The 14,476-nt window shown below is 44.1% G+C and overlaps 1 protein-coding gene across 1 annotated transcript in view; it reads right to left on the reverse strand.

Annotated features, from left to right (window-relative positions):
* Positions 1-10,567, reverse strand: part of KCNK17 (potassium two pore domain channel subfamily K member 17) — a 31,398-nt gene extending 20,831 nt beyond the window's left edge. The window contains exons 1-2 of the mRNA XM_081854217.1: positions 10,304-10,567; positions 3,472-3,583 (exon numbers count right to left, since the gene is read on the reverse strand). Coding sequence (XP_081710343.1) covers positions 3,472-3,583; positions 10,304-10,552 — 361 coding nt within the window. The 5' untranslated portion in view covers positions 10,553-10,567. The remainder of the gene's footprint in view (positions 1-3,471; positions 3,584-10,303) is intronic.
* Positions 10,568-14,476: the final 3,909 nt, after the last annotated feature.

Genomic DNA, 14,476 nt, shown 5'->3' on the forward strand with positions numbered 1-14,476 from the left:
GCAATGTTAAAAACTCCCCAGGCACCAGGCACATTATGCAACTGGTGTGGGTCCTGTTGTAACCACATAATCTCTGGATGATGCCAGGTTGGCAACTGGCATCTTCATCTGGCTGCCCACCTCTCAGCTTTTTAGGCAGATAAGCAGAAGGGTTTACTTACTGCATTTATATCCCACCTTTTTCTCCAAGGAGTACATGGCTCACCCATGTCCTCAGTTAATCTCTACATCAACCCTGTGAGGCAGGTTAAGAGGTTGTGACCCAGGTCACCCAGTGAGCTTCGTGTCTGAGTGGGGAATTGAACCCTGACCTACCAGCTCCTAGTCCAACACTCTAACCACTATACCCCACTGCCTTCCTAGAGTTCTTCTGATATGGGGCAGCTATATAAATTAAGAAGGTAAATAAGTATGGGGAAAGCAAAATGTCACTTAGAGAAGGATCTGAAATAGCTTCCTTGAAGCTTGAATTTGTTTTATTCTGGATTGTTTTATTTGATGTTTGAATGTGTTGTAAACCCCTTTGAAATGTTTTCTTTAAAATATAAAGCATAATAATAATAATAATAATAATAATAATAATAATAATAATATCCAGTGGGGGAAAATGGTGCCTATACATTCCATTGTGGCAACTGCAATCTAAGTTCAAGCTGTCATTTGGTGATTAGCTTATACATTTGAGTTTCTGACACTGTTCCAGGAGGAAAGGCTACATGGAGCCAAGCACTAAGTACAGGGAAGATTCAGTTTCCCTCACTCTATGCGCTCTTTTGCTCCATAAATAAATAAATAAATATGCATTTGCAATTCCACTTTATATGTAAAGGGGACCCACAAATGGAGCTGCTGCTGCTGCTGTCGTGCGTAGTTTGAGTCTCAGATACACAGAGCATTCATGGCCACATGCCCAGATAAAAAAAATGTGATCAGAGGCACCACATGAAGAAACAGGAGCAATCATGAGAGCATTGAAGAGTTTTCTATAGGCTGTTTGGGCATTTTTGACGTCAGCGCATTTACATCAGTGAGTCTAGGAGATACAATGTAGGGTTTGTGGGGCATGTGCGTAAATGTATATCAAAAAACACATATCCAAACATCAAAGAGAACCAAGTAGGATGACACAAACATGGGAATATATTATCACCCTTAGGCAATCCCTAAAATAATTGACTGACCCTTTTCAGCCCACATTACGGCTATTCATGCAGTTTGTCAAAAGGGAAAGAATGCCAGAGAAGACAGTTAAGAAGCACTTTACTTATAAATAGTTACAGCTGGTTTCTTTATGAAATTTACATGACACTCTATGGCTCTAAAGCAGCCCCCAGATAACAACTTGCAAAGACCATCAATAGAACAAAACCAATAAAATCATAAACTGTTAAACCAGAAGAACAAAGTAGTTTCTTGAAACCTCAGGACAACGTGGAAAACAAATTAAAATCCACAAAAGGTTTATATCGATCTCCTAAAAACCAATGGACTGGAAGTGTGAAGTCTCTTTGGAGAGAGACTCACCTAACACAGGAACCACGGCTGAAAAGGTCCTGCCCCTTCCCTGAAGTTAGATGAGCCAGAAGAACTGGAAGCCATTGGTAAACCAGTGATAGAGAATATCAGATCTGAACTGATGTCAGCAAGCAGTTAAAGATTACCGGTAGTTTATGTTAGTTTAAGCCAGTGGTACTCAAAGGGTGTGGAGTGCCACACTGGTGTGGCAGGAGAGGATGGCAAGTGTTGCAGGAAGATTCAAGGACAATCAAAGAAACATTCAAATGTTTCAGTGTAATATAAAAAGGTAAAGGGACCCCTGACCATTAGGTCCAGTCACGGATGACTCTGGGGTTGGGGCGCTCATCTCGCTTTATTGGCCAAGGGAGCCAGCATGACTAAGCCGCTTCTGGCGAACCAGAGCAGCGCATGGAAATGCCGTTTACCTTCCCGCCAGAGCAGTACCATTTATCTACTTGCACTTTGATGTGCTTTTGAACTGCTAGGTTGGCAGGAGCAGGGACTGAGCTCACCCCGTCACGGGGATTTGAACCACTGACCTTCTGATCGGCAAGCCCTAGGCTCTGTGGTTTAACCCACAGTGCCACCAGCGTCCCTCAGTGTAATATAGTATAGTATAATATATATATTTTTTTAATCTGCAGAATACAGATCGATATCTTTCAAAATGAGAGCAAGAACATAAAGAAAACTGAGACCAATCCTGGTTGTAATTCAAAATCGCCATTCAGACAGAGTGCTTGAGAAGGCTCATTTGACTCCCGTAGCAACCCCAAGCAAACCTCCAAACAAGAAAGTCTGTCAACCATATGTGGATAGCTATCTGAGCCTCAGATTCATATGGACTGGAGATGAAAACTGGAGTTTGTTTGTCTCAAATTAGACCTGATATAAATGAGATTACCTGGGGAAAGCATTCTCATACCTGTCATTGAATTTGTACACATACTTAAAGTACATTTGTAAGTGGCGTGTTTATAATTATATTTTGGGAATGATTTGTGTTCTTATGTGGCTGCATTGCTTTATACTTTCTGGATGTCCCATAATCATAATATAAATAGTGGTGTTCTGTGTTATAAACCAAGCATAGCTAAGTTTCTTTTTGTCTTCCTGTGTATTTCTTATCAATAAAATTCTTGGTGTGGTGGGAGCAAAATTTTATTACAGTCATACCTCAAGTTACAGATGCTTCAGGTTGAGTTTTTTCGGGTTACGGACCCGCCGAAACCCGGAAGTACCAGAATGGATTACTTCTGGGTTTCGGGGGTCATGCATGCGCAAAAGCGCCAAATCACAACCCGCGCATGCGCCCAAATGCAAATCCATGCATCCCGCATGGATCACGTTCGCAACCCAAGCATCCACTGTATTTATGTGTGGCCTAGAGAAAGAAGTTTGAAAACCACTGGTTTAAGCCATAAGTTTTCTCTCTCTTTAGTATCTGCTCCTCCAAGGTGTACAAATTTAGATTATCACAGCAAACTTTATCAGGGGAAGGGCCACTCTTCCTTTTGCCCCCTTCTACTCAGATCACAGTGGGATGATGAAACATTTGGGGTTCAGATACCTCCAGAGATATAGTATAGATTAATAAAGGTAATTTGCTAGGAACATAGGGCATTCCATTCTTGGCTGATGAGAGAGAAGGTTAGCCTTCCTGAAATTTATTTTCTCCCCTCATACTTCACACTGTTCCCTAGAAGCTTGTACCACAGTTTGAAAAAACAAAACAACAACAGGGATAATTGTGTGTTTCCATTCCATAACGCACGGTTTACTGTCTCTGTGTGGAATTCAGATGCCTCACAGGAACAAAAGACAAAGCAATACAGGAATCTGCCCATTTGTAGGCTAATCTTGCTTCCTGAAGGTGGCGCCTCTGGCAAGGAAGAAGGGGGAAAGGCTGTTTCTATAACTGGTTTTACGCAATTTTCTCAGAACATTTCCTACCGATGGTTGTTACTGCAGAAACAGAGAAGAAGAAGGAGCCAACAAAGTCCCATCTGCCCAGGCTCGTGTTTCCCTTAAGGTAAAGCCCACTCTTGTAGGCCTGGATGATGCCCTGCAAAGAGATAAGAAGGAATAAGAGTGAGAGTTTCTGGCAACAAAGCAGCTATGTCTGCCTGGAGACTGTCAGACCAAGGCAAGATCGGAACTTGCTTTTCTGGCATGGCACATATTTAAAACATTTAAGGCAGGCATAGGCAAACTCCAGCCCTCCAGATGTTTGGGACTACAACTCCCGCCATCCCTAGCTAACAGGACCAGTGGTCAGGGATGATGGGAGTTGTAGTCCCAAACATCTGGAGGGCCAGAGTTTGCCCATGCCTGCTCTTAAGGGGCTATCATAGGTGGCTCCATAGGGCTTTTTATGTACACCATGTTCTTTAAAATGCATTGGAACTGCTGCTGTTTTAGTGTTTTTAACTGCACTGAAGTCTGCCCTAGGATCATATGATAAAGGTCAGGTAAAAATACTCTTAATAAACAATGGGATCGGGCAGTTTTCAGCTTGAACATGCAGACTACAGTATATATGGAACATGGAAATTACTTAGTAGTAGTCATATAGCATAATTACTCCACAGTAGTTACAACAGCCAGAGGTGTAGGGAGCACAGAAGCAGCGAGGAGATGCACTGTAAATGTGGCTAGTTACTGAAGAATAAAGCCCCATCATAGTTGTTTGCCACTGGGTGATCTTGAGCTAAACTGTGCATACAGCAAAGGGTTAATGTGCATATGGGTCACACAGATCCAATTTTTCTCTGTTTTTCTCCCTCCACATTTTTCCACATGCAAATACTGTCAGTTGAACTCTATCTTAGTGTTTCCCATCCACGCTAGTGGGCAATGCTTGGATGTATGTGCACTGTGTATTGCCCTACCCCCCACAATTAGTACTTCCCACCTTCCCTGAAACCTGATGTGCATTGTGGGCAGGTCTGGAAGCATTTGTTTAACTGTGCCAGCAGCCAATTTCTAACTTTGCTTTAATATCCAATATAACAGACATACACATAACAGCTAATTTAATAGGTTAATTTAAAGTGTGTGTGTGTGACATACCCTGCCTTGCTAGTAGCCCACTCATCCTGAATTCTGGAAACATGGGCATACACACAGGTATTTGTTTCTCGTGCACATGGCAATTATGATTACTATTTGTATACAAGTTTTTCCATATACAAGATTTGCACAGAACAATGGGTTAAATTTTTTAAAAGTGTGTGTTAAATACAAATATTATTTATTTGTGTATCTGAAGCCATTACAAAAACAAAATACCCAAAAAGAACCCCACTAGCCCACTGAGGAGCACCTGCCAATGGAAGGTGGGGGTGGAATGACAGATGGTACCCAGCAAAATGTCACCATACATGTTTTAAAAAGTACCCAAATAATGTGCATCCACTAATGCAATATCCACAAATAGGGAAAACCAAAATTAAAGGGGGCAGGGAAGTGCAGGCTGCCACTTGAATAAGGACAACGTTGTGTTGACAGTGCAAAATAAAATGAAATGGACACATCCATTTTAAACTGGTGTGTGTGTGTGTGTGTGCACGCAAAGTCCTAGTTGCTACTTTTCAGCTCATAGGGTAAGGTTACCAGACGTCCCCATTTCCCAAGGACAGCCCCCAGATTTACAAATCAGTCCCCTAACAAAATCCATCTATTTAGTAGGAAGTTGAAAAGTGTCTCCAGATTCATTGAAAAATAATCTGGAGGGCAGGGGAGAATCACATAAACCACTCCATGGAAAGAAGATGGGATATAAATTTGAACAGATAACTGCCTCTTTCACGGTGATCCTTTGACTAGGCAGAGAGAAGCCTTTGTTTCCCCTGTTTATACTTTCCATATTCATGCATGAGGTGACACTTTATTCCACCTGCTAAAGCTTAATTAAGATGTTGGGACATAACAGAGAAGGGAAATTAAGTTATTAGTTATATTTGCACTATTGATTTTTGATCCACGCTTGCTCTTGGTCCATCCTGCTTTATTAATATACAAGGAAATATATATTTTATAATAAAATGCTGAAATGAAGAGAACAGTCCCTGTTCTTAGTTGCCCTGGCAATATTTTATAGGGCCAGCCTGCTTGTGATAATGGCTTTAATTAGTTCTGTGAATTTGGAAGCTGGCAATATGCTGCCACCTTCCCAGGGAAAAGCTATAGCTCTGGTCGGATTCTTGGCCTCTGACAAGACGATGTATATCTCTCTGGCCGGTGGCAACAGTCTGAGCTGTTAGGGGCATATGAGGCACATGGACTGGGCAAAGACTTGGAATCCGATAGCTCTTGCAGAAATCCACCTCAGAGCTTGAATGGTAACTTTGTAGGGAGGATAAACTGGAGGGAAGGGTACTGCCATGACATGCCTGTGGGTTCCCCTCCCTCCCTCCCAGCACCTCCCCTCTCCATGCCTCAGTTTCCCCCTTTCCCTGTTTTGCCAGAAATCTAAACACAGTTCAAAGAGTTAATTCCAACACATAAGCAGTCCTTTTATGGTTGGACTTTTCCTCGATACCAAACAGAGGACTTGAAGAATTCTAGGTCCATTTTGGCATCTTAATTGCACCATGGATTTTATGGTGAGTTATGTCCTGTGATGACATTGCAGAGGAAACTGGTAACATGGATTGGTTACAACATTGCTGCCAGCCTTCTTGGTTCTGCAGGTCTAAAAATTGTTTTGTTATAAATGTTTATCAAACAACAGCAGGAACTTTTGCCGGTATGGAATCATGGATTTAAGAATGCGTGTTTTTAAAGAAGGGAGACCTACTTCAATTTTAAGTAATGCAATAGGCGCCCTATGTGACTTGCAAATAGTTGATGTAGGAACACATACACTAGAGCTACACCAAATTGCTTCACCACATGACAAGCAAGATATGTTCTTATCAACAATTTTTTATCCTCCCTTCTAACAAACAATGTATAATAAAGCGTCTTTATAGACCCCAATGAATGAGTAGATAAAATTTGAATTGCCTCAAAATGGGCCCATTATCACAAAAAATGAAGCCTTAAGCATTACATAAACGACACTGATAGATGATAATGACCATCCAGGATCTGTTTATTATGTCTTCTGGCAAGCATCATCACTTTGTCTTACTGTAACTAATAGATCTAATGTTAGAATAGATTCCAAATCTGGACAGTAATCTTGGGATAATGAATCAGGAATGTCATAGCCTCCATTAAGCAGCACTTCTCATTTATTTAAAAGATACTTCACATATTTTTATGTGGGAATATCAAGATGACTTAGCCCTTGTTTACACATCACATTAAGCCATAGTTGCAAGACCATGTGATTGAATGTGAATGCTCAGTGTGCCTGTGTGCACTGCTGAAACCATGGGTGTTGCAGTCCTCCTTTGCAGCTGGAAAGCAAACCATGGCCTGCCTTTGCATTACCTCCAATCCTGGGCTCATGGTTGGTTTCCTTCAAACAAACAAGTGCAAAGTCCAGAGCAAACTTTGGTTACTGAGAGGAATCAACCACAAATCCAGGTTCAGGTGCAACACTAAGTGAGACCACGGCTTGTTTCCCAGCAATGGGGGTGGAGTGAAGCACCCATGATTTCAGCAGTATGAACAAACATACTTTGTGTTCTCATTAAACCAAAGATAAAATAAACTATGGCTCAATGCGACATGTGAGCCATGGATTATTGAGTGATAGTTTTCAGGGTCTTCTAAAGCGCCTTGGAGAGGATTACTTTATAAGCCATATCTGAAATCAAAGTTTCTTTGCCGGAGTACCTGCATCTGAGTGCCAGATTATTATGGTGTAGTGGTGATTAAGATTGTTTTGAAGTTAGATGGACCTTGCCCTTTCCAAATGAAAGTTATTATTTCTCCACATTATTAACACAGATAAGTAACAACAATATATTGGGGTGAATATTAATCTTAATGCGTCTTTTCAGGTACATAGGTGAAACATCATAAAGCCTAACTGGCTCCTTATCTGAGAGTCTTTACTACAAGAAAGGTTCTCTCCCACACTGATAATGTGGAAGAAAATCAAACCAGTGAGACCATATACGCAAACAAGACACGCATGGAAGCATCATTGGGGTCCCAATGATCCTTATGAAGGATTACCAAAACCTCCTCCTGCTCCCAAGGTGGCTATGAAACTTGGTATAGATTGTGGTCCACGAAGAGAGAGCTTAACCATCATCCTGCCTTTCAATGACATGCTAAGCCAAACCTTGGCTTAGCCGCTGCTGCACTGTGCTATGCTAAAAGATCTGGAGGGAGGAAAGCAGGTGCTATAGCTTGGCTTACTGTGATGTGCAAACCAAGTCAGTGAATCATGCCCATCTCATGCACCTCCTGCATTATAATTGGGGGCTAGTCATGTCTCAGTCTCCCTATTGTGAAAAAGGGAAGGCTAAAGAACAGTGGGATGAGATGAAACCAACCAAGCTCAAAATCAACTACTTCTCTCCCTCACCCAGAAAGGTTCTCCAAAAGACTAAGCCACAAAATTCAAACCAGACTGTGCCAGAAGCAAGAGTAGAAGCCCAGAGGGTACACCAAATTGCCTACATATCAGTTGACTCAAAAGAGTGAGTCCAGCTTGTAATTTCTATGATCAAAAGAATCAGTAGCTAATCACAAGTGGAAAACAGTCTTCTTTGCTTTTTTTCAATTGATCTGCTTTCTCTAACCCTTATCCTCCCTCATCGATTAACTCTGCTGTTTGTTATTTTCACCTACCAAATCGTATCTAAAAACCGTTTTATACTGCAAGTGCCCTGCCTTTCTGTTTATCTTGTAAAGCCAGTTGAACACATTAGGTGGTGTATCAATAATAATAATAAAATAACATTAAGCTTAGGAGAAGCGATGTGAAACACAACACATCTCTTAACATCTCTATATGCTACTTCATTTTGGCCATGCTCTCCCATGAGTTCTTCAGGGACAGTCACATCCAAATATGGGAACAATGTCAACAGAAAATAGCACTGAGATATTTTTTTTAAAAAAAATCCACGGTCATTTGTCTTGCTCATAGCAATAGCTATTTATATTTACATAGCAGTACTTCAAGTATAATTCTCAGGACATCTTATAATAGGGAAAGGAAGCCTGTGGCCCTCCAAATGTCATTGGACTGCATCAGACCTAGCCAGCATGACTATTAGTCAGGGATGGTGGGAGTTCTAGTCCAAAAACATCAGTTGTTTTCCCTGCCATGTCTTATAACAACCCCATAGGGCAGCATTCTCATCTCCATATTGCAGAGGGTGAGCTGACCAGGGCCAGCTCAGAGGGTGAAGCAGCCTTGCTCAAGCAGCAGAATGTGAAGTACCAACAAAACAGCCTTCTTCAACTTGGTGCTTTCCATAACAATAAAAGGAGGCAAATGGTTAATTATTTTGTTTGTGGTTGGATTTGTAGTACCATGAGAAGATGGCACTATTTGGATTGACTGCATTAACGACACGGTACTTCTGTCTGATAATGTGATAATGAAGAAGCTCATGACTGAGGGAACATCTGAACTGAGGACTTCCTGCTCAGACTCTCAGATGTCCCAGCTCACATGCATTCAGCATCTCATGCCCCATGTTCAAAACAAAATAAAAAAATTCCTTCCAGTAGCACCTTAAAGACCAACTGAGTTAGTTCTAGGTATGAGCTTTCGTGTGCATGCACACTTCTTCAGATACACTGAAACAGAAGTCACCGGACCTTTCTATATAGTGAGAAGGTGGGGAGGGGTATTACTCAGAAGGGTGGTGGGAATGGGTGATTGGCAGATAGCTGCGATGAGCCTGTTGAGCCCCATGTGACATTCTTCCCTTTCAGCAGGATGGGAAGACCATTCCTCTCACCATCTCTTGACCTTTGGCCATGCCAGCTAGGGCTGATGGAACTTTCTTGCACAGTATCCCTATCTAGGGATGAGGAATGGAGACCCTTTGGTCCTCCAGATGCTTTTGGATTCCCAACTCCCATCAGCCCCAGCTGCAGTGCCAATGAACAGGGTGGATGCGAGTTGTAGCCCAACATCTGGAGGACCACAGATCCCCCATGGCTGCCCTACTGTTTCAGGCAGGGCTTTTTTTTTTTTTTTTTTTCAGGGAGAGCTCAGCTCCAGCACCTCTCAAGTGGGCGCCATTGCCATTCTAACATGGCAAGCTCCGGTACCTCTTTTTCTAAAAAATAGCACTGGTTTCAGGTATAATGTGGTCTTCTTCAAAGTCTAGCATTTTGGGGCAGGCGGCTTCCCTGGTTTCTACATAAAACTCCTTATCGCAGAACCCTTTCTGCGGGGGCTCTCTTTGCCTTCCCATCCATCTGACGGTGGTACAACCATCTTAGTGGATGTGCAATGCTTCACTCTACCCTAGTATTTCCAGAAGGGCTGGCCTTCTGGACTCCATGGACTTCTACTTTTCCTTTTTGCAAAGTTCTTCCGGACAGACTTCCTCCCCACCCGCCAGGCACCTGCCTTGCCACATTCCCACGATTATAGAGTCCTCCATCAGCCAGGTCTCTCCCCGCTCCCAACCTCCTTCCGGGCCTTGGAGCGCGTGGAGACGAGCGTGCCTCTGCCCGCGTGCAAAGCGCCCTCCCCTCAACCCTAAGAGCCTCTACAAAAAACAGCCTAACGGCCAGAGGGGAGAGAGGAGCATGCGAGGACCAGTTTCGCCCTCCTGTCGTCCCCCTCACTGCCCCGGGGCTCTCCTCGGAGGCGGCGGGCCGGGCTCGCTCCCCACCCCGGTGCCCCCGGTACCTTGGCGAGGTCCTCGAGGTCCTCCCTCTCGAGGCACGTGTAGTTCTCCAGCAGGTCCCACTTCTCCCTCCGCAGCCGCCCCGCCAGGTCTCTCTCGCGGGGCGACTCGAGCGCCCAGAACGCGGCGCTGCCCAGCAGCAGGTAGCTCAGGTAGGCGAGCAGCAAGAGCGGCGTGGCGGGAAGCCGGCGGCCCGAGGCCGAGGCGGCTCCCGGCGGCGCCCGGCCGCACCTCCCGCCGCAGCCGCACATCGCCAGCTTCGTGCCTTCCCCGGCCTGCGCGCAAGTTCAGTGGGCGGCAGCGGCGCTGGGCTCCACTCGGCCAGGCGGGGGAAGCGGCGGCTTCCCCTAAGACGCCGGCGGCTCGCTGATGCTCTGGGAGGAGCCAAGGAAGCGCCTCGCGCTTTTCAAACCGGGCGAGTAGCTCCGCTTCCGTCAGTCGCAGCGCGCTCACTCGCGGAGTTCGGCTTCGTTTGGCCCGCGGGAGCGAACTTGGGGCCCTCAAGGTTGGGGCCTGAGGCGGCGTTGGGTGTCCCAAACCCTCCAGAAGGGCCGCAGCATCGCCGCCCTCGTTTTAGGCCCTGCACCCCGCCAGCTCCGGGAAGTAAACGTTGAGAGGGGGAATGCTGGCCACGGAGTAGCTGCTCAAAGGGCAGCCCACATTTGGGGCATCTCAACCGGGGCCGAGAGACCTGCGGCAGCATTAGGTCGCCAGAGATGGACGGAGCAGTTCTAACCAGGTAGATGCACATAAACTGCATCCTAACTGCTTCTGGCCAGGAGGTCAGTGGTCAAAATCGGGGGAGGTCAGTGAAAATTCGGATTTTCTGGTCTTCCACGGACTCCTGTGGATTTAGTTACATCTGCATTTTGAGTGGTGCAAGTGGCCAGCTAATCAAGGGCGTTTGGGTGCAGCGCCCACCACGCCCACCACCTTTGGCATAATTTATGACAGCAAGGCTTTCCCTCACCCATAAAAAGATCTGCCAGAAGTCAGCTCAGCCAGGGGGACGTACACCGCATACTTACCGTACCTCTCCCAGTCAATGTATCTAGTGATTAGGAGTGTGCTGTTAAAATTTGCGCTCTACACACTATGGTTTTGGATCATGCTGCTACAGACTATGACTCCAGCTATAGGGATTAAAAGTGCTATTTCAGTTCAGGGATGATCCGGTTAATAATAAGTGTCTAGGATCATTCTGGACTAGACAAATGAGGGATGTTTTTAAGTGTAAAGGAAATAAACATTTTGGGGGGTAATGCAGGGCTACAAAATGACACTGAAGCATATCCATTTTCCTTAACATTCTCTTGCAATATGGGCCATGCAGTATTTATTTTATTTCTTCACTTTCTATCCCACTCTTCATCAGCATACGATCCATGGGCAGGTTACATCATAAAACATATACAACAAATCCAAATACAACATGATACATTACATTGTGAAAGTAAAACACAACTGGAATTCTTACAAATAGTCCTGCAGACTTGCCACTACTTCACCAAGTTTACAGCTGACCTCATAACATCAAGCCCTATCCCAAGGCCTGGGCAAAATGGCAAGTTGTTAGCTAGTACCAGAAGCCACAAAGTGTCAGTGTGAGCTGTACTTTGGAGTGGAGGGTCCCTGCTTTTCCTTATTTTGATTCCTTCTCTTTAAACTGGACTCGGAGAGGACAGCACTACAAATAGGGGACTCTCCTCTATAAAGTAGGGCAGAAGGCTGCCTTAAGAAACAGGAAAATACCCATCATGCCTGGGGAATTTCAAAGGAGTCCAGCACAAGCATGTCAACTAACTTCCCTACTTTCAGTAGAAGACATTCATTTCCTTCCTGCCCTGTTTAAAATGAACGTCAGAAGTGCTCTGCTGGATCAAACACCTATCGGGTACAGCATCCAGTTCTCACACTGGCCAACCAGATTCCTGGTAATCAATGGCTTATTGCCTTCCAATAGTGACAATAGAACATAGCCATTGTGGCTAGTTTGCCACCGATAACCTTATTCTCCATGAATTGATCGAATCCTATTTTAAAGCCAACTTGGTGGACATTACTACATCTTGAAGGAATGAGTTCCATAGTTTAATTATGTGCTGTGTGAACAAGTACTTTCTCGTTCTCTGTCTTAAATTTTCCAGCATTCAGCTTCATTTGCCTTGTAACCTTACCCGCCTTTTCTCCAAACTAAAAAGTCCCAGATGGTATAACTTTTCCACGTAGGGGAGTTGCTCCAACTCCTTGATCACTTTGGTTGCCCTTTTCTGAACTTTAGGAAAAGAAGCTTTGGATTACTGGCTGTGAAGAAAGATGCCTAGAAGAGTATTACCATTCCCTGCAGCACCTTTGTGATGAACGAATGCAGGGGTAGCCAACCTATTATCCTCAGCATGTTTTTCCCATCAGCCCCAGCCAGCATGGCTAGTGCTGGGGGATCAGGGGAATTGTAGTTCTCAACATCTGGAGGGCACCATATTGGTTAACCCTGAACTAATGTGACTCTGAGAGGATCTTCTTTAATGCATCCTGCTTCACGAAGTGGGGGTACATGCCTGAAAATTTCCACCCACAACAGAAACTGAAGCCATGTAGAGAAGCAGGAGCTGCAGCTGTAATTCATAATAACGTGCTTTAGTGGCCAGCAACCAGACTGATAGTGCAAAGGAATTATCACTGATTGCTGGAAAACTAGACCAACCCTGTTGCCTCTGAACAGCTCAGAAACAATGAAGAAGGACGTCCATGGGCCTTTCCAGTTCTGCTTTGCACCCTGTCCTGGATGATGGGAGAAACAGATGCGGTATATAAGCAAGACCATCTGGGTGAAAGGGGCAGCACGGGCCCCCAGTTCCTAACTATTGACATAGGCACATAAAAACATGATTGACGGATACAAGTGTCAGGACCCACAGAGTCTAGAACCAGTAACTTTGGGATCTCTATGCAGCTTCCCCGTGTGGTAAGCTGGTAAAACATCTTTAGAACAATAGGTTGGAACACCTTCCTGGCAGTGAAGATTCTCATCCAGCTGGGTTAGCTATTGTGTACTCCTAGTCAGGAAGAGCTATAAAAGAGTTACTGTCTAGAAAGAGGCCTTCCTTAGACAACAAGGTTTTCCTGGCTCTGGTATTCTTTGCTTTTTTCAATTGATCTGCTTTCTGTAACCCTTATCTTTTTTCATTGATTAACTCTGCACATTTACTGTACTGTTTTTGACTGCTGTTCATATTTCTAATTCTACTTGGAAATTCATTAGTTTATTGTATCTCTTTAAATAATTCCAAAAAATCCCCACTCTTCCCATATCTTTCTCTCATCTTGGACTCTTATCTTCGCTGTCATAGTTGCAAGTTCCGCATATTCAATATAATGCCATTCTTCTGTTGTTGGAGTTTTTTGTCCTTCCATTTTTTTAGTATATAATATCCTAACCACAGTAGTTGCATAGAGGAAGAAGCTAAATTTCTTTTTAGGGATCTCTCCATTAGTTATGCTTAGTAAAAAAAAAAAAGCCTCATTTTTTTCTTTTTCTTTCTTTTTTGAAGTCAACCTTAGCATCTTTTTCAATTCTGTGTAGATCATTTCCCAATACCATTTAGCCTGTTTACAGGACCGCCATATATACATGAAGGTCCCCTCTACCTCCTGGCATTTCCAACATAATTTGGATCCCTTTTCAATAATTTACTAGGAGTTAAATACCACCTATAAAGCCAGTGTGGTGTAGTGGTTAAGAGCAGAAGTCTTGTAATCTGGGGAACCGGGTTCGCTTCCCCGCTCCTCCACGTGCAGCTGCTGGGTGACCTTGGGCCAGTCACACTTCTCTGAAGTCTCTCAGCCCCACTCACCTCACAGAGTGTTTGTTGTGGGGGAGGAAGGGAAAGGAGATTGTGAGCCGCTTTGAGACTCCTTAAAGGGAGTGAAAGGCGGGATATCAAATCCAAACTCTTCTTCTTCTTCTTCTTCTTCCCCCTCCCCCTTTAGGGAATAGCATGCCAAGAAGTTCAGTGTTGATTTCCATAGCCTCTCCTACGCTTCCATTTCTATATTATGGCAAATGTCTATTGCCCAATGTGTCATAGTCGCCTTCATAATCTCATCCTTTCTCTCTCATTCTAGCAGTATTTTATAAATTTTTGAAATAAATTTTTCATTGCTTCCAATTATCA

This window comes from Podarcis erhardii (genome assembly GCF_964252035.2).
Source record: "Podarcis erhardii genome assembly, chromosome: 3".
NCBI classification, from domain to species: domain Eukaryota; kingdom Metazoa; phylum Chordata; class Lepidosauria; order Squamata; family Lacertidae; genus Podarcis; species Podarcis erhardii.